The sequence below is a fragment of the Gracilinanus agilis genome, chromosome 1 (assembly GCF_016433145.1).
Source record: "Gracilinanus agilis isolate LMUSP501 chromosome 1, AgileGrace, whole genome shotgun sequence".
Classification (NCBI taxonomy): Eukaryota; Metazoa; Chordata; class Mammalia; order Didelphimorphia; family Didelphidae; genus Gracilinanus; species Gracilinanus agilis.
The window spans coordinates 342,496,834-342,517,614 of NC_058130.1; the positions used below are offsets into that span (position 1 = coordinate 342,496,834).

A 20,781-nucleotide genomic window follows, 5' to 3' on the forward strand; every position below is an offset into this window, starting at 1 on the left:
TCAGTTTCCTGATGAGTTGCATATATTGTGTTTTAAGGATTAAGTCTTTATTTATCAATTCCCCCAGTACATGAAGAAGAATCCTGAATTTCCTCCTTCCTTAAATCCCCCCTTCCTTCCATTTCAGATAATAGATGTGAAACTCTTGGAAAAGATAAAGCAGAATAGGAATACATTTTATTATTTTTATTTATTATTACTGTAATTTGGTACTATTTTTGTTATCTTTTACCATTTATTACTGTTATTTATTATTATTATTATTGAGTAAGCTAGTGCCAGAATTCTAAAAAACTAAAGTATACCTTTTTCCACAAAGATTATTTTTATTCTGACTTTTCTTTTCACTAGACCTATGGGAGAAAGGGGGAGGTGTTGTCCTGGTAATTTGATTAGTTGGAGCAAACAGAAGGACTGAAAAGAAAAGAAACAATTTGGAGGAAAGGGGAAAGTCACCTGAGAAAGCAAGAGGGTGCTATAAATCAGGAAGAGAAACAACAAAGAGAGCTAAATACCAGATTCAAATTTTTTCAGCAAACAATTCAATATGTGCTAAATTAGCATCACATTTTTTATTTACTTCATAGCAAAATTCTGAGTGTTGAGCTCCTTCAAAAGAATGGGTACCAGTTTTAGACAATGACTCCCTTGGATGTGCAATGGGAGGAACAAAGTAGCCCAGTGACGCATGAAAATCTAACGTCTCTGTCAGGTTGGAGCTATTCTTGGGTTTGTGGTCCCTAGGCATGCTGGTATCAGCATTAATGGCTCAAAAGAATATTCAGGAAGCCAGACGTAGTACTTTTGTATATCGCCTTCACTGCATGAAAACAAGAGAGAACAAGATGGGATAAGTATCAAAGGGCTAGTTTAATCACCCATCCATTTTGCTATGTTGGACACACGTTCAAGTGTGCACCTCTCTGAAAATCACAACCCTATTCTGGTTGAGATTCAAGACATGTTCACTGACCCAAACCTTCTTCTGGTTTCTGTTTTTGAGGTGATTGATGCAGATACTAGAGTGGCTCATGGGCACTCAGTTGAGATTGCCAAAATGAGAGAGCACGGCCTCATACTTATGAGATACAGACCACAGAGTGGAAATTGGCCACAGATGAGCAATAATTTCAGGGCACAGTGACTTTTTCCCAGTCAGTCATCTGCTATGGTGAGAGGCCTGTTCATTGTTTAAAGCACCTGACATCATTCTGTAACACAATGGGAATTACTGATCTCTTTGGAGAAGGGAGAAGGAGTGGCGGAAATAATTCATGAAGAAAAGGCATATTGAAAACTCATGGTTTTGTTTTGTAATACTCTATGGCTGACTGTATTTAGAATTGGGAATTTGGCTCATATGTGGAGAAAGATGGACAGATACTGAGAAACACAAACAAGGAAAATTTTCTGGACTATATAAAGAAGAGTCAGCTTTTGTCTCAGTAAAACTCATAGAATTGACTATTTGCATTTATTGCAGTATCTCCAACATTAATATGTTCAGCTATCTTCTGAGTACCCTATCTATGATTGGGGGGGTACAGTATAATTTTCCATTGGCTGCCAACTTTTCAGAGCAATAGTAATGAAAACTGACCCTCTGTTGGGAATACAGAATTGGATCTGCACAGGGTACACTTCAGAATGCCTTCTGCCCCAAACTTTCAAGAAATTTTTTTCAGGAAAAAGTCATTTAAATAAAACAAATGAAAAAATAACAAAGACCTGTCAGAGTAATTGAAACCAAAGCACGTCAAATGATATCTCCTAATAAACAAAAAGTTAAAAGATTTAGTATTTTTAATTTTAAGAAACAGAAGACAGACAGAATTCAGGGAGCTTTATGATAACATTTGATTGCTTAGTTTCTTCCAAGGAAATAAAATGAAAATGAGTTATTTATTCATGGGAAACATGGGCAGGAATAAGTCATTTGCCCCCTAAATACAGACACTCACAACAAGAAAACAGATCTTTTGTCAGGGCTATGCACAGTTAATTTAAACTTGACCTGTCTTTACTTTAAAGATAATATTCTTTGTCTTATTCACAACCTTTTTTCATAATGGGATGTTTGATCCTTTCTCCAGAACACTTTCAACATGTCCAATCTGATACTCGACAAACCTCATGTGTTTTGTCTTTTATTTAGCAGGTTTCAACTGCAGAAGTGCGAATTGGGCCGATGAGATTGACACAAGATCCTATTCAGGTATGACTTAATTTCATCAGGAGGTCTTAGGGATCAAGTGTCTGAGCGTCACGGTTATATGAGCCACACAAAATTAATTATAGCAGTGCTTTGGTCAGGTATCTTTTGTCCTGGACTTTCCCAACACCTGCAAAGTGCTAGGAACGCAGCAATGTGTTCCTTAGTAAATGCTGAAATACAATTTGAATTCTAGTTCATGCTGCCAAGTGAGATAATAGCAGACATGTGAAAGCACTTTGAAAAGTTAAAATCTCCACATTGGTATAAGAAGACTAAAGGAGAAGCAGGAGGATAGAAAGATCTTATAATATTTGAAGATAAATGAGCCATGTTGGATCAATGGGGAGGGAGCATAGGGTTAGGAAAATTCTTCAGTTGTAATTATTACAAGTCTGATCTGTATCATAATAGAAGGACAAAGATGACCTTTGTCCTTAAGCCATGTAGCCTGAAAAAAGAGATGTGCACTGGGGAGCAGCAAGGCAAGACTATCTTCAAAACTGTTGAAAAAAGCTGGATGGTACTTTCCAGATACAGTTGAAAACCTGGCCTGTTTACCCATAGGAAATCACTTAACCTCCTTTGCTTAACCTTTACTACTCTTCTGCCTCAGAATCAATAGTTGGAAAGAGAGAGAGAGAGAGTCCTAGGGAATCATGCCAGGAAGAGAGAGGGCTTGGTGCGTTTCATTTTGTTTCATTGTCACTTTCCCATCCTAGAGTCTTTTCAAGCACCAACTAAAACATAGAAGTCATAAAAGTAGAGAATTTAACAAACACTTCTGACCCTCAAGGGCCATGGCCTTTGTTGGGGAATGTAACTGAAAAGGCCAGGATGCAGAACTATATGCTAGACAACCAATTTTTGAGGCCACAGCAGGGATTTGATTAAGGGTAGATATTTTAAAGAGCCCTGATAGCACTCACTAGACTTTCTAAACTAAGGGAAAATGCCAGGTGGAGCTGGTGGTAGAGCAAGGATGGAACTTTTGTTAGAGTAGAGCCAGGCAGCAAGATTAGGGTGGGGAAGAAGAGGATAAGGCTCCCACTAAGGGATAAGATCTACTAAGATTATCCACCTGAGCCATATACATTTGGTAGGATGGAATTCTGCTTTGCTGTAGGGGTGGAGGAGGAAACTCTGCTGTGTTACTCCCTAAGTGTGGACAACAGTCAGAGGACACCTCAAAGCAATCTTCTCTCTTGATCAGAGAATCAGCACAGGTACCAGACTTCCTGGGGATTAGGAGCAGGCTGAGAAATGGTTTCCCTGCAGTCACTGGCCCAGGGAAAAAGGGAATCTAAGAATAACAAAATAGGGAAAGGGAAAGTGCCATAGCCCCAGCTCAGAGGCCTGCTTTCCTAAGAATGTCTTTGCCTCACCCCAACCCTGGGGGTATGGAAGTTGTACTTTTGAATTTTCTAAGAATTATAATCTTCCCAGCTACATAAACATTCCCATTTGTCTGAAGTGGCAGCAATGAGGGTGGGAAGACTGAGATAGAAGTGTGATGCATGTCACTGTAACTTGATGGAGGTAAGTACTTCAGGGCTTTGGGAGCACTGTGTGGAGGACATGAACCAGAGGAGACTGCCCCAGTCAGGAAATTATGCCCTAGACCTAAGAGTCTCAGTATGATCCAGTCTTAGGAGAAGTAGGGTGTTCTACTTCAGGGAGGGCAACTGCCTTCTAGAAAATCTCTTATTTCATGAACATGATACTTACCTTGAAGCCTTGTGTTTCCAAGTTAATCAGACTTTCCCAACAGCAGTGTCTGACTCAGTCAACAAGCATTCATTAATATGAATATATCAAGAATTGTGCTAAGATATAAAGAAAAGTAAAAAACAGCCCCTACTCAAGGAGTTCACAATCTAATGTGAAAGACAAAATGCAAACCACTATGTACTAATAAGCTACATGTCCAGATAAGTTAAAGATAATATTTAAAGGGAAAACATCTCAAAAAAACTATTGAAGAGGATGAGGAATGGCTTCCTCTAGAAGGTAAGATTTGAGCTGGGACTTGAAGGAATCCAAGAAACCAAGGAGTTGAGATGAGGAGGGAGAGCATTTCAGGTATGGAGGACTGCCTGGGAGAATGTCCTTTGTTATTTAAAAGAACAGCTAGGAACCAGTATTACTAAATTGCTGAATGCATAGGGTGGGGCAAAGGAATTGTGAATGGAGTGTAAGACTGGAAAGTGATGAAAGGGCCAAGTGTTGAAGGGCTTTGATTTGATTCTGGAATTGATTTGATTCTGGCAGTGATATGGAGCCACTAGAATTTATTGAATAAGGAGATAGTAGGGTCCAACCCAACCAGATTTTGAGGAAGATTAATTTGTCATCTGATTGGAAAATGGACTGGATTTGGGAGAGATGAGGGCAAGGGGACTAACTGATAAGATATTTCAATAGCCCAGGCTTCATATGATGGGGGTCTGCCCCAAAGTGACAGCAGTGTTAGAGGAGAGAAGGGGCATATATGAGAGATGTTACAAAGGCAAAAATAACAGCATGGCAACAGATTGATTGCCCTATGGGTAGGGGAAGAGGTGTCAAGGATAACATGTAGTTTATGAGCTTAAAGGACTAGAATATGAGTCAGGGGATAAGCTTGGGGCCAGAATATGTTTGGAAGTTTGAAAGGACTCTTTCTCTCTCTCTCTCTCTCTCTCTCTCTCTCTCTCTCTCTCTCTCTCTCTCTCTCTCTCACACACACACACACACACACACACACACACACACACACACAAACACACAAACACAAACAGACAGACAGACACACTCACACACACACTCCAGCTATTTGTCTTGAGTCTTGAGAACAGGAGCTGCTGCTCTAAAACAACTATTGTCCCCATAGACCTGTGCCTCCTGAAGAAGGCCTAATTAACAATCTGGTTGAAATGGAACTAGTTCCTGGTCTGACATTATACCCCAGTAGCAGTCTCATGGTCTCCTAGAGTCTCTGTTTCTCCTTACCATCTCATCTGAGGGTACTTCTAAAATAGTTTGTGGTGCTTGTTCTAGTCCAAAGGTTATGGCCCTTCCAGGGCTTTCTTTAAAAAGTCATTCTATACTGTATACACATGACAATGGGTTTTTGATGGAAGAAGTTGCTATTTGAGGAGCATGATGTATTCTCAAATTGCAAAATAAAGTTTCTACCATAATATCCTAAGTCTGGTGCAGCAATGGAATTTTTGAAAGGAATATATTACTGGGCTTCATGTGGGTTTTAAAAATTGATACATTTTATTAGTATCTTCTGTTTTTGCTTTAGCTAGATTTCCCCCTATATCTTTCTCCCTCCTATTCCCTGAAAATAGTCTCTTTTTACAGAGTTTAAAAAAAAGAGAGAGGAGAAAAAAATTCAGCATAATTGATCAATACATTGAACTAAGTTTGATATGCCATGTTTCACATTTCTGACCCTCCTTCCCTCCTTGCAAATAATCAGCAAGAGGTGTCTTATAATATCTCTTTTTTAGGACAAAATTTATTCTTTATAATTTTACAACATTCATTTTCAATTGCTTGTGATAGTTCTTTCCATTTATGTTATTATAATCATTATAATAAAATGAGCTGGAGAAGGAATGGCAAACCACAACATTATCTTTGCAAAGAAAACCCCAAATAATGTCACAAAGAGTTGAACATGACTGAAATGAATGAACAACAAAATCATTATGTAGGGACAGATAGGTGGTACAGTGGATAGAGTTCCCAGCTTGAAGTCAGGAAAACTTGAGTTCAAATCCAACCTCAGACTCTTATTAACTTATGTGATCCTGGGCAAGTCACTTAAATGTTTGCCTCAATGTCCATCTGTAGAATGAACTGGAGAAGGAAATAGCAAATTACTCTATTATCTTTGCCAAGAAAACCTCCCAAAAGGGGCCATTGAGGAGTCAGGTATAACTGAAAACAAATAAACAACAAAATCATTGTATATATATTTGTTCTCTTGTAACTGATTACTTTATTTTGAATCAGTTCGTGTAAGCCTTTCCATATTTCTCTACAGACATCATATAGAGTTCTAACCAGATTTATAAATTCAGGGTTTTAAAATCAATTCCTTATTTTAATGGACATGGGAAGGTGAAGGAATATGACTGGCAAAGAAAAATGAAAAGCAAACTGGAACTCTTTTAAAGACTTTAAAAATCCCCAACTATTAAAGTCTAAAGGTCAAACTATTAAAATGAATATATGTATACATATATATAATGAATGTATGGAGAGAGAGAGAGAGAGAGAGAGAGAGAGAGAGAGAGAGAGAGAGAGAGAGAGAATTGGATCCATAGACATGGAGCTAAAAGAAATGAAATTCCTTTTTATACACATAATTCTAGCCAGATAACATCTGAAGTTTGGGCTTTTATTTAAAGCATCTTGGAATCATGAAGATAGAAATAAAGGATTCACATGGGAGCAATAACCTAATTAAGAGAATGGATTGTCTAATTTATGAGTAAAGAGAGAAGAAAATGATAACATTTTACTGATGTTTACCAGAGGAAAGACTTCATTGAGATGAAAACAGTAGGAGAAAGTAGAGATTTTTGCCAAAAATAAATGAATGACAATGAAAGTAGGAGCCAATAAATTAATATCTTACGCTTTTAAAAAAAGAATTTAGAACTAGACAACTCAAATAACCAGAATTGAGAGGGAAGGGAAGAGAAATTTTGCATCCTACTTTGAAAAAAGAGTAAGGAAAAGACAGTCTTCAGGAACTAGGAATTTACCCCTATAATCAACCCCCTGAATATTGCATATGATTAGTTCAGATTCAGTCCATTCTCCTATACTTTCTATGTCCTTGGAATTCTACATTGATAACTGATGCTAATAATTAGAATAACCCTGAGGCACTCAAGTTGCTGAAATTTGAATCAAAGAATGATGAAAATATCTTTAGTATTATTTTACCATGAATTAAGTTTAATTGTATTTTGATTCTTTAAAATTATTCATCACTATTAATCTCAGTTACAGCATTTAGTTAACATTCCCTATCTCTTCTCTTTTTTTCCCTGGTCCCTGAAAGTAGGATTCATTTTTGGAATCCACTTTCAAGGTCCCCTTTTAGCAGGGGGTTTCCATTCTTGATTCTCTCACCCTCAAAAAAAGAAAAAGGAAAACCTTCAGAACATCCTACTCTGGAGTCCATCCATTTGAGAAATTTTTCTAGGAGCAATGGGCTATAGATAGATCTTAGGTAGGTCTGTGAATGTAGATGGAAAAAAAATACACATCTTTATTTTTACTCACCTCAAACTAAAATCTAGCATTTCTTTCCATTTTGAATGTAGACAAGAAACAGTATTCTGAGACGAGGTCCATAGGCTTCACCAGACAACTTTATTAGGGCTCTATAGATTTCACCAAAAAAAAAAAAAAAAGATTACAAATACTTGATCTAGATAAACAGGAGGTGACTGGTTGCATATTTAGCCTGGATTGCTTGGAAATGCCTTGTGAATGAAAATTAACATCTGCCTGGGAAGTATTATTCTTAATGGGAGCAAATTGCTGAGATATGATATATACATTTGAGACATTTAACTAAATGTAAAATCCTTGAGAGTATGGATTGTTTTATTCTTTGTATGACTACCTCTAGTGCCTACCATGTGGTAGATGCTTAAAAATTGTAGATTTATTGATTGAATAATGGATAGATTGAAGTCAGATAATCAGACCATTGACTTAGTGCTTGCTATTAATACTGATACTATAGGAGTCCTTTTGGCATATATCAATACAAAAACTCCCTTCAGTCTTGAGAAGGCTTTCTAAGAGCCATACTTTGCAGAAATAAAAATTCCTGGGAGGACAATGAGCCAAACAAATCCATGAGGAATACTCATGAATTTATTTGGAGAATAAGGTAATTAATAAGGTGGTATAGCAAAGATAAGATAGTAAAAGCATGGTATTAATGATATTCAGGTAATGTACATTTCATTCCCAAGAGAAGAATTCTCCATAGGGTTAGGCTATACCTCCAATCTTGCTTCTCTTTGTCATATTTATATGTGGGTGACTCAGATAAAATCCATTACCTGCCTAGAGCATTTCTTGGTCCACTGATGTTTAATCATAGTACCATCATCATACTAAAGGTAGCCCTTCAAAAAAGATCCACATGAAACACATCTACAAATTTGTCATGAAATACATTGATTTTTCTTAGAAAATTCCAGATATATTATCTCATAATTGTAAGAGGATTTCACTAATGAGAATTCTGGAATCACAGACTAAATAGAAGTTTGTAGCTGGAAGGTACTATGGAAGCTATCTAATCTAAACCTCATCATTTTACAGCTGAGAAAAAAGAGCCTTGGAGAGGCTGAGTGACTTGCCCTATGGTCACATAGTAATTAATGTCAGAGTCACTCAGCCCTAACAACCAAAAAAGCCACAGTAAGTTGGCTCTTTCTTTCTTGTATAAAAACAAATTAATTTCCTTTGTTTATGACCCATTTGCACCATGAAGTATCTCTCAGAACTTCAAAATGACCTCTCAAGGAAAATACTCAGTTCTAAGAAAACTCATTTGCCTTTCTCTTATGGGATTTATTTTATTCTTTACATTTTCATTTATTTTTAGCATGTTTTTATTTGTTACATTAAAATTCTTAGGCATCTCCCTTCCCTCCTCCCCAACCCACCTTAGAAACAGCATCATTTGACAAAAAGATACATATGTATATATAAAACCATGCCTTGCCTGTTTCTATATTTCAATTTTTTTTTCTAGAGGTGGACATACACAAGTTATTCTTTAAACATTTCTCTTGTTGAATATGTTTCCTTGGTTCTGGTCATTTCACTCTTCATAATTTCATGTAGATCTTTCCATGTTTTTTTAAATTAACATACTTATCATTTCTTATGGTGCAGTAGCATTCCATGATAATCATATGCTACAACTTGTTTAGCCATTCCCCAATTGATGGGCATCCTCAGAATTTCTAGTTCATTGCCAACAGAATGAGAGCTGCTATAAATATTTAGGAACATATAGGTTCTGAGCCACAGGGCATACACAGTTTTAAAACTCTTTGGCCATAATTTCAGATTACTTTCTGAAATGATTAGATCAATTCACAGTTCCACCAATAGTGTATTAGTGTCTCTATTTTTCCATATCCTCTCCAATATTTGTCATTTGACCCTCTTTAAATCTATTTTAATTTCTTTTTAAAAAATAAATATTTTGGTCCACCCCCTTCCAATATCAGATAAAAATAATTAACATTTGCATTTTTATGAGTTCTCTTCCACCTTCCAACTTGTTGATACAGTAGGTAATATTATAGAGAGTTTATATACAAATTCGTGTAAAATATTTTTTCCATCTTAATCCTTTTGTGGAAAAAACTCAAACCAAAAAAAATGAAGATAGGAAGTGAAAGTGCTTTGATCTGGATTCAGACTCCACTTCTCTCTCTGTAAGCAGCTAGCATTTTTCATCAAGAATCCTTTGGGATTGTCTTGGATATGTATTCTTGGAAATAAGTTAGTTACAATCGTTTATCATAAAATATTGCTATTACTGTGTGCAGTAGTCTCCTGATTATGCTTACTTTACTCTGTATCAGTTTGTGTAAATCTTTCCAGATTTTTCTGAAATCCTCCTATTCATCATTTCTTATTATGGCACAATAATATTCCACTATGATCATATATCATAACCTAGCCATTCCCTAACTGATGAGTATTCCCTCACTTTCCAATTCTTTGCCACTGTAAAAAAAAGCTGCTATGAATATTTTTATGCATATAGGTCCTTTTTCTTTTCATTTTTTATCTCTTTGTAATATAAACCTAGTATCTCATCCAACTTATGTCATTCTCATTTTCTGTCATATTAGTCAATCTGATAGGTGTGGGTTGATAACCTCAGAGTTGTTTTAATTTGCATTTTTCTAATTAAAAGTGATTTAGAACATTTTTATATGATTCTAGATACCTTTAATTACTTTGTCTAATAACTGCCCACTCATAACCTTTGACCATTTATGAGAGTATGGCATATATTCTTATAAACTTGATTCATTTTTCTATATATTTGAGAAATGAAACCTTTATTAGAGGCTTGTAAAAAATTTCTTCACCATCAGGATTACTGTGCATTACACTCCATCACATTTTTCCCTGTTTATCCTACTCTCTCTTTCTCATCCTGTCCATCCTCAAGAGTGTTTTGTTTCTGACCACTAACTCCTCCAATTTGCCCTCCTTTCTATAGCTCCATTCCTTTCTCTTCTCCCCTTCCCCTTCTACATTCCTATAGAGCAAAAAAGATTTCTATGCCTAGCAGGAAGTACACGTTCTTCCTTCTCTGCTGAGGGTAAGGTTATGATGAGGGTAAGTTTCAAGCATGCCAATATTACAGCCAATGTGGAAGCTGCTAAATCTGGTATTATCCTGCCTACGGCTCAATGATATTTTAATTGTTTCTTTTTGATTGTTTGCAATAGTTTCTCCTCAATCTGTGCATGTTGGAATTTGGCTGTAATATTCCTAGGAGTTTAATTTTGGGAATTCTTTCTGGAGGTGATTAGTAGATTTTCTCAATTTCTATTTTATCCTCTGGTTCTAGACTATCAGGGCAGTTTTCCTTGACGGTTTCTTGAAAACGATGTTTAGGCTTTTTGGTAGTCTGATATTCTCAGATTGTTTCTTTTGGATCTGTTTTCCAGGCCAGTTGTTTTTTCCAGTGAGGTATTTCACACTCTCTTCTATCTTTTCATTCTTTTGATTTTGTTTTATTGTTTCTTTTTTAAAAGACATTTTATTTTCCCAACTACATATAATGACAATTTTCCACATGCATTTTCTAAAATTATATTGTCCAAATTGTGTTCCTCTCTCCTTTCCCTCCCCCCTTTCTGAGATGGTAAACAATTTTATCTGAGTTAAACATGTATTATCATGCAAAATGTATTTCCATGTTGGTCATTTTTTAAGAGAATACTCATATAAAACCAAAACCTCAAATAAAACTATAACTACACTGTTGTAAAAGGTAACATACTTTGATGACTCCCAACAATTTTTTCTCTGCAGGTGGAAAGCATTTCTCATCATGTCTTTCAGCATTGTCCCTGATCAATGCATTGCTTATAGTAGCCAATTTGTTTAGCCATTCCCCAAATGATGTATATCTCTTCAATTTCCAATTTTTTGCCATTAAAAAAAGAGCTGCTATAAATATTTTTGTAACAGTAGGTCATCCCTACCTCCTTTTCATTAAATTTCTTTAGGATAAAGACCTACTAGTAGTGATTACAGGATCAAAGGGTATGCACATTTTTATAACTCTCCAAATTACCCTCCATAGTACTTGCATAAATTCAAAACTCTAGCAACAATGCATTAGTGTCCCAATTTTGCCACATTCCTTCCAAAATTTTGTATTATTATTTCTTTTTTTTCATTTAATCATTTTTATTTTTTAGAAAAGTTAACATGATTACATGATTCATGCTTTTACTTTCCCCTTCACCTCCTGACCTCCCCCCTCCCCCTTAGCCGATGAGCATTTCCACTGGTTTTAACATGTGTCATTGATCAAGACCTATTTCCAAATTGTTGATAGTTGCATTGGTGTGGTAGTTTCGAGTCTACATCCCCAATCATGTCCGCCTCAACCCATGTGTTCAAGCAGTTGTTTTTCTTCTGTGTTTCCACTCCTGTAGTTCTTCCTCTGAATGTGGGTAGCATTCTTTTCCATAAATCCTTCAGAATTGTCCTGGGTCATTGCATTGCTGCTAGTACAGAAATCCATTACATTCGATTTTACCACAGTGTATCGGTCTCTGTGTACAGTGTTCTTCTGGCTCTGCTCCTTTCACTCTGCATCAATTCCTGGAGGTCTTTCCAGTTCACATGGAATTCGTCCAGTTTATTATTCCTTTGAGCGCAATAGTATTCCATCACCAGCATATACCGCAATTTGTTCAGCTATTCCCCAATGGAAGGATATACCCTCCTTTTCCAGTTCTTTGCCACAGTGAAAAGCGCAGCTATAAATATTTTCATACAAGTCTGTTTATTTATGATCTCTTTGGGGTACAAACCCAACAATGGTATGGCTGGATCAAAGGGCAGGCATTGTTTTATAGCCCTTTGAGCATAGTTTCAAATTGCCATCCAGAATGGTTGGATCAGTTCACAACTCCACCAGCAATGCATTAATGTCCCAATTTTGCCACATCCCCTCCAGTATTCATTACTCTCCCCTTCTTTCATTTTAGCCAATCTGCTAGGTGTGAGGTGATACCTCAGAGTTGTTTTGATTTCCATTTCTCTGATTTTTAGAGATTTAGAACACTTTCTCATGTGCTTATTGATGGTTTTGATTTCTTTATGTGAAAATTGCCTATTCATGTCCCTTCCCCATTTATCATTTGGGGAATGGCTTGATTTTTTATACAACTGATTTAACTCCTCCTATATATTTGAGTAATTCGACCCCTGACAGAGTTTTTTGTTATAAAGATTTTTTCCCATTTGTTGTTTCCTTTTTGATTTTGGTTGCATTGTTTTTGTTTCTACAAAAACTTTTTAATTTAATATAATCAAAATTATTTATTTTACATTTTGTAATTTTCTCTAACTCCTGCTTGGTTTTAAAATCTTTCCTTTCCCAGAGATCTGACAGGTATACTCTTCTGTGTTCACTTAACTTATTTATAGTTTCCCTCTTTATATTCAAGTCATTTACCCATTCTGAATTTATCTTGGTGTAGGGTATGAGATGTTGATCTAAACCTAATCTCTCCCATATTGTTTTCCAATTTTCCCAGCAGTTTTTGTCAGATAGTGGATTTTTGTCCCAAAAGTTGGGCTCTTTGGGTTTATTATACACTGTCTTGCTGACGTCACTTACCCCAAGTCTATTCCACTGATCCTCCCCTCTGTCTCTTAGCCAGTACCATATCGTTTTTTAAAACATTTATGAATATTCATTTTTAACATGGTTACATGATTCATGCTCCTACTTTCCCCTTCACCCCCCTGCACTCCCCCCATCCATGGCCGATACACATTTCCACTGGTTTTAACATGTCATTGATCAAGACCTATTTCCAAATGGTTGATAGTTGCATTGGTGTGGTAGTTTCAAGTCTACATCCCCAATCATATCCACCTCAACCCATGCATTCAAGCAATTGTTTTTCTTATATGTTTCCTCTCCTGCAGTCCTTCCTCTGAATGTGGGTAGTGTTCTTTGCCATAAATCCCTCAGAGCTGTCCTGTGTCATTGCATTGTTGCTGGTATAGAAGTCCATTGTATTCGAATTTTACCACAGAATATCAGTCTCTGTGTACAGTGTTCTTCTGGCTCTGCTCCTTTCGCTCTGCATCAGTTCCTGGAGGTCTTTCCAGTTCACCTGGGATTCCTCTAGTTTATTACTCCTTTGAGCACAATAGTATTCCATCACCAGCATATACCGCAATTTGTTCAGCTATTCCCCAATGGAAGGATATACCCTCCTTTTCCAGTTCTTTGCCACAGTGAAAAGCGCAGCTATAAATATTTTCATACAAGTCTGTTTATTTATGATCTCTTTGGGGTACAAACCCAACAATGGTATGGCTGGATCAAAGGGCAGGCATTCTTTTATAGCCCTTTGAGCATAGTTCCAAATTGCCAGCCAGAATGGTTGGATCAGTTCACAACTCCACCAGCAATGCATTAATGTCCCAATTTTGCCACATCCCCTCCAGCATTCATTACTCTCCCCTTCTTTCATTTTAACCAATCTGCTAGGTGTGAGGTGATACCTCAGAGTTGTTTTGATTTGCATTTCTCTAATTATTAGAGATTTAGAACACTTTCTCATGGGCTTATTGATACTTCAGATTTCTTTACCTGAAAATTGCCTATTCATGTCTCTTGCCCATTTATCAATTGGGGAATGGCTTGATTTTTTTTTACAACTGATTTAACTCCTCCTACATATTTGAGTAATTTGACCCCTGACAGAGTTTTTTGTAATAAAGATTTTTTCCCAATTTGTTGTTTCCCTTCTGATTTTGACTACATTGTTTTTGTTTGTACAAAAGCTTTTTAGTTTAATATAATCAAAACCATTTAATTTACATTTTGTAATTTTCTCTAACTCTTGCTTGGTCTTAAAATCTTTCCTTTCCCAGAGATCTGACAAGTATACTATTCTGTGTTCACTTAATTTATTTATAGTTTTCCTCTTTATATTTGAGTCATTCATCCATTCTGAATTTATCTTGGTGTAGGGTGCGAGATGTTGATCTAAACCTAATCTCTTCCATATTGTTTTCCAATTTTCCCAGCACTTTTTGTCAAATAGTGGATTCATGTCCCAAAAGTTGGGCTCTTTGGGTTTATCATACACTGTCTTGCTGATGTCATTTACCCCAAGTCTATTCCACTGATCCTCCCTTCTGTCTCTTAGCCAGTACCATATTGTTTTGATCACTACTGCTTTATAGGATAGCTTAATAATTGGTACTGCTAGGCCACCTTCCTTCACTTTTTTTTCATTATTTCCCTTGATATTCTTGACTTTTTGTTATTCCAAATGAAATTTGTTATAGTTTTTCCTAATTCAGTGAAAAAGTTTTTTGGTAGTTTGATAGGTATGGCGCTAAATAGGTAAATTAATTTGGGTAGAATGGTCATTTTTATTATGTTAGCTCGTCCTACCCATGAGCAATCAATGGCTTTCCAATTGTTGAGATCCAGTTTTATTTGTTTGGAAAGTGTTTTGTAGTTGTTTTCATATAATTGCTGTGTTTGTTTTGGTAGATAGATTCCTAAGTATTTTATATTGTCTAGGGTGATTTTAAATAGTCTTTCTCTTTCTACCTCTTGCTGCTTGATGTGTTGGAAATATATAGAAATACTGATGATTTATGTGCATTTATTTTGTATCCTGCAATGTTGCTAAAGTTGTTGATTATTTCTACAAGCTTCTTAGTTGATTCTCTAGGATTTTTTAGGTAGACCATCATATCATCTGCAAAGAGTAATAGCTTAGTCTCCTCCTTGCCTATTTTGATACCTTCAATTTCTTTTTCTTCTCTAATTGCTATTGCTAGTGTTTCTAGTACTATGTTGAATAATAGAGGTGATAATGGGCATCCTTGTTTCACTCCTGATCTTATTGGGAAGGCTTCTAATTTATCCCCATTGCATATGATGCTTGTTGATGGTTTTAGGTATATACTGTTTATTAATTTTAGGAAAGTTCCTTCTATTCCTATACTTTTCAGTGTTTTCAATAAGAATGGATGCTGTATTTTGTCAAAGGCTTTTTCAGCATCTATTGAGATAATCATGTGATTTTTGTTGTTAGACCGTTGATATGGTCAATTATGTGCATGGCTTTCCTAATGTTGAACCATCCTTGCATTCCTGGTATAAATCCCAGCTGATCATGGTGGATGATATTCTTAATTACTTGCTGGAGTCTCTTTGCTAGTATTCTATTTAAGATTTTTGCATCTCTATGTTCATTAGGGAGATTGGTCTGTATTTTTCTTTCTCTGTTTTTGACCTACATGGCTTTGGAATCAGTACCATATTTGTGTCATAAAAGGAATTTGGTAGGACTCCTTCTTTGCTTATCATGTCAAATAATTTGTATAGTATTGGGATTAGTTGCTCTTTGAATGTCTGAGAGAATTCACTTGTGAATTCATCATGCCCTGGTGATTTTTTCTTAGGGAGTTCTTTGATGGCTTGTTCAATTTCTTTTTCTGATATGGGATTATTTAGGTATTCTATTTATTCTGCTGTTAATCTAGGCAATTTATATTTTTGTAAATATTCATCCATATCACCTAGATTGCTATATTTATTGCCATATAATTGGGTAAGATAGTTTTTAGTGATTGCCTTAATTTCCCCTTCATTAGAGGTGAGGTCTCCCTTTTCATCTTTGATTCTGTAAATTTGGTTTTCTTCTCTCCTTTTTTTTTTAAAGTAGATTGACCAGTACTTTGTCTATTTTATCTGTTTTTTCAAAATACCAGCTTCTAGTCTTTTTTATTAATTCAATAGTTCTTTTACTTTCAATTTTATTAATTTCTCCCTTGATTTTTAGTATTTCTAATTTAGTTTTCATCTGGGGATTTTTAATTTGCTCTCTTTCTAGTTTTTTGAGTTGCATGCCCAATTCATTAATCTCTGCCCTCCCTAATTTGTTAATATATACACTCAAGGATATAAATTTCCCCCTGAGTACTGCCTTGGCCGCATCCCACAGAGTTTGGTAGGATGTCTCATCATTGTCATTCTCTTCAATGAAATTGTTGATTGTTTTTATGATTTCTTCTTCAACTAATTAGTTTTGGAGGATCATATTATTTAATTTCCAATTAGTTTTTGATTTGCCTGTCCAGGTGCCCTTACTAATTATCATTTTTATTGCATTATGATCTGAGAAGGTTACATTTATTATTTCTGTTCTTTTGCATTTGTTTGCAATGTTTCTATGCCCTATTACATGGTCAATCTTTGTGAATGTACCATGTGCAGCTGAAAAGAAGGTGTATTCCTTTTTGTCCCTATTTATTTTTCTCCACATATCAATTAAATCTAATTTTTCTAGGGCTTCATTCACCTCTCTTACCTCTTTCTTATTTATTTTTTGATTTGATTTATCTAGGTCTGAAAGAGGAATATTTAGATCTCCCACTATTATGGTTTTACTATCTATTTCCTTCTTGAGCTCTGCCAGATTCTCCTTTATGAATTTGGATGCCATGCCACTTGGTGCGTACATATTGAGCAGTGTCATTTCCTCATTGTTTATACTGCCTTTAATCAGGATGTAATGACCCTCCCTGTCTTTTTTAATCATATCTATTTTAACTTTGGCTTTGTGAGAAATCATAATAGCCATTCCTGCCTTTTTTTTCATCTGAAGCCCTAAAGATTTTGCTCAAGCCCTTAACCTTAAATTTAGATTTCTTCTTGATGATCTTTCTCTTTTGGGGTTCTTTGTGAATGTACCATGTGCTGCTGAAAAGAAGCTGTATTCCTTTTTGTCCCTATTTATTTTTCTCCACATATCTATTAAATCTAATTTTTTGAGGATTTCATTTACCTTTCTTATCTCTGTTTTATTTATTTTTTGTTTTGATTTATCTAGATCTGAAAGAGGAATATTTAGATCTCCTATTGAGCAGTGTTATTTCCTCATTGTTTATACTGCCTTTGATCAGGATGTAATTACCTTCCCTGTTTTTTAATCATATTTATTTTTACTTTGGCTTTGTTAGAAATCATGATTCCCACCCCTGCCTTCTTTTTTTTTTATCTGAAGCCCAAAAGATTTTGCTCAAGCCCTTTACCTTAAACCTGTGTATGTCCACCCGCCTCATATGTGTTTCTTGTAGACAACATATGGTAGGATTTTGTTTTCTAATCCACTCTGCTATTTGCTTCTGTTTTATGGGCGAGTTTATCCCATTCACATTCAGAGTTATAATTATCAGTTCTGTATTCCCCAACATTTTGGTATCCTTTCCTAGTTCTACCCCTTCTTCTTACACTTTTTCCTTTTAAACCAGTCATTTGCTTTAAGCCAGTAACCCTTGTCCCCTCCCTTGATTTACTTCCCTTTCTACCTCCTCCCTTATTATTTCCCTCTTTTTTTTATTTTTAAGGCCTAATAAATTCCCTCCCCCTTCTTCTCCCCTCCCTTTTTTGACCTCCCCACTCCTCTACTCCCCTTGGTTTATCCCTTCTGACTTTCTCAGTAGGGTTAGATAGAGTTCTATATCCCAATGGATATAGCTACTCTTCCCGCTCAGGGTTAATTCCACTGAGGGTAAGTTTTAAATATGACCTCTTAATGCTCTCTTCCTTTCCTTCTTATAATAGTATTTATCCCTTCCTCTTCCAGTGCCCTCTTTGTGTGTAATAGAATATCCTATTTTTCTTATTCATTCAAGTTTCCCTTGGTGTCCTCTACTATTCATCCCTCTCTTTCCCACCCCCCCCTTATCATCTTAGACCATTTAGTACTCCAACCTCTCCCTGTGAATAATTCTTCTAATTACTATAATAGTGGATACTATAATAGTGAATAGAGTTCACTACACATATTTCTCCATATAGGAATACAAATAATTAGATGTTATTGAAGCCCTTAAAGAGGCAAATTTAAAAATAAGAGTTTTCTTTCTTTCCCCTCTGTTTCTTATTTACTTTTTCATGTTTCTCTTGATTTTTGTGTTTGGATATAGAACTTTCCATTTAGTCCTGGTCTTTTCTGTGCAAATACTAGGAAATCTTCTATCTTTTTGAATACCCATACTTTCCCCTGGAAGTATATAGTCAGTTTTGATGTGTAGGTGATCCTTGGTTGTAGACCCAGTTCTCTTGCCTTTCTGAATATCATATTACACGCTTTGCTGTCTTTTAGGGTGGAGGCTGCCAGATCCTGATAGGTGCTCCTTGATATCTGAATTGTCTCTTTCTGGCTTCTTGTAAAATTTTTTCTTTTACTTGGAAGCTCTTGAATTTGGCTATTATATTCCTGGGGGTTGTCTTTTCAGGGTCTAGTGTAGAGAGTGATCTGTGGATCCTTTCAATATCTATATTGCTCTCTTGTTGTAGAACTTCAGGGCAGTTTTGCTGAATAATTTCTTTTAGTATGGAGTCCAGATTTCTATTAATTTCTGCTTTTTCAGGGAGACCAATGATTCTCAAATTGTCTCTTCTAGCCCTGTTTTCTTGATCTGTCAATTTCTCATTGAGATATTTCATGTTTCTTGCTATTTTATCAGTCTTTTGGCTTTGCTTTATTTGTTCTTGTTTTCTTGAGAGATCATTAGCTTCTAATTGCTCAATTCTAGCCTTTAGAAAATGGTTTTCCTTCTCAATCTGGTCGTTTTGGGCCTTCAATTTACTTGCCTCACTTTCCAATTATGAAATTCTGCCTTTTAAACTGTTATTTTCTTGCCTGATTTTGGTTTCCAATTTGCTTAACATTTCATTTGATTTGGGGGCATCTTTCTCCAATTGGGAGTTTCTGTCTTCTAACCTGTTAATTTCCTTTTGAGCTATTTCCCACTTCTCTCACCAAATCTCTTCCATCTTTCTCATCATCTCAGATTTGAACTCTTTAAGAGTTGTGACCAGTTTTCATTACTTTGGGAAGGTTTGGATATGATTATTTGTTTGTTCTCCTCTGCTGTTTGCTCTGTTGTCTGGATTTTCTCTGTGTAAAAGGTGTCGAGTGTTAAAGATTTCTTCTTGTTGATCTTTCTCTTTTGGGATTCCTGAGTCTGGCTTGCCATTGTTAGCCCAGCACCCTCTCAGCTTTATCCTCCTGCCCAGGGTCTGTCTGCACTCTTTAGGCTCCTGAGGTCTAATTGTCCTTAGGGTCAAGCCTCCTGGTGGTCCCTTGCTTGTTCCTCTGCCCAAAGCTCCTTTAACAGTCTCGGGGTGCTGCTTCCACAGTTGTGCACCCCTATGTGCTGGGTCCCCACTCAAAGTCCAAGCCTGCGCTTAGGATCCAAGTCCGAGCCTGTGTCTGCACCTGCGCCTGAGCCTGCGCTCAGGGTCTGTGTTCAAAGTCCACACGTTCTTTAGCCTCTTGGTGTCTTAAGTCTTGCTGCTCTCAGGGGCAGGCCCTGGTGATCCCAGGTTTCTGCCAAGGACACCCAAACTTGCTCTAACTCTTGTGTGCTGACTTTGGCATTGTAGGTAGCTTGGGGTGAGGGAGGAGGTTGCTCAGCTCACATTTTAGTGAGAACTGTTTCACCTTCTTATAGCATGGAAATGCCCCGATTCCACGTACCTTCAATACTGAGCCCTATTGTGAGGTCCCATCGTTCATCTGGATTTGTTTGTTATGTCTTCTTGAGGAGTCCTATATGTGTGGGTTAGGAGAGGTCAAGCAGCTGCTTTTTACTGTGCCGCCATCTTACCCAGCTGTATTATTGTTTCTTGATGTCTCATATAGTCGTTAGTTTCCATAAGCCCAATTCTGATTTTTAAGAACTTGTTTTCTTCAGTGAGCTTTTTGTACATTCTTTTATATTTGATCAATTCTACTTTTTAAGAAGTTCTTTTTCTCAGTGAATTTTTGTACATCTTTTTCCCCTGTGTAGTGCAGGGGGAAAAGCACTGAATCTGGAATTAAAGAACCTGAGCTAGAGCCCTAGTTCTGCTAGTATATGGCTGGTGAGTGGCACAATGGATAGAGAGCCAGGCCTGGTGTCAGGAAAATCTGAGTTCAAGTCAGAACTCAGATACTTAACTGTATGACCCTGAGAAAATCATTTAACCCTTTCACAATCTGTTTCCTTATCTGTCAAATGAGCTGGAGAAGGAAATATCAAATAATTGTAATCTCTTTGCCAAGAAAACCCCAAATGGCATGACTAAGAGCCAGGCATATCTGAAAACTGATTAAATAGTCAGCTAGTATGTGATACTGTGCAAGTCACAATCTCTCTGGGCTTCAGTTACTTATATGCAAAATGAGTAGATTGAACTAAATGGCCTCTAACATCCCTTTTAGCTGGAA

General features: G+C 36.4%; 1 protein-coding gene across 1 annotated transcript in view; it reads left to right on the plus strand.

Annotated features, from left to right (window-relative positions):
* The window catches only part of PDE8B (phosphodiesterase 8B), a 300,459-nt gene that overhangs the window by 154,819 nt on the left and 124,859 nt on the right, over nucleotides 1–20,781 (plus strand). The window contains exon 2 of the mRNA XM_044680884.1: nucleotides 2,159–2,215. Coding sequence (XP_044536819.1) covers nucleotides 2,159–2,215 — 57 coding nt within the window. The remainder of the gene's footprint in view (nucleotides 1–2,158; nucleotides 2,216–20,781) is intronic.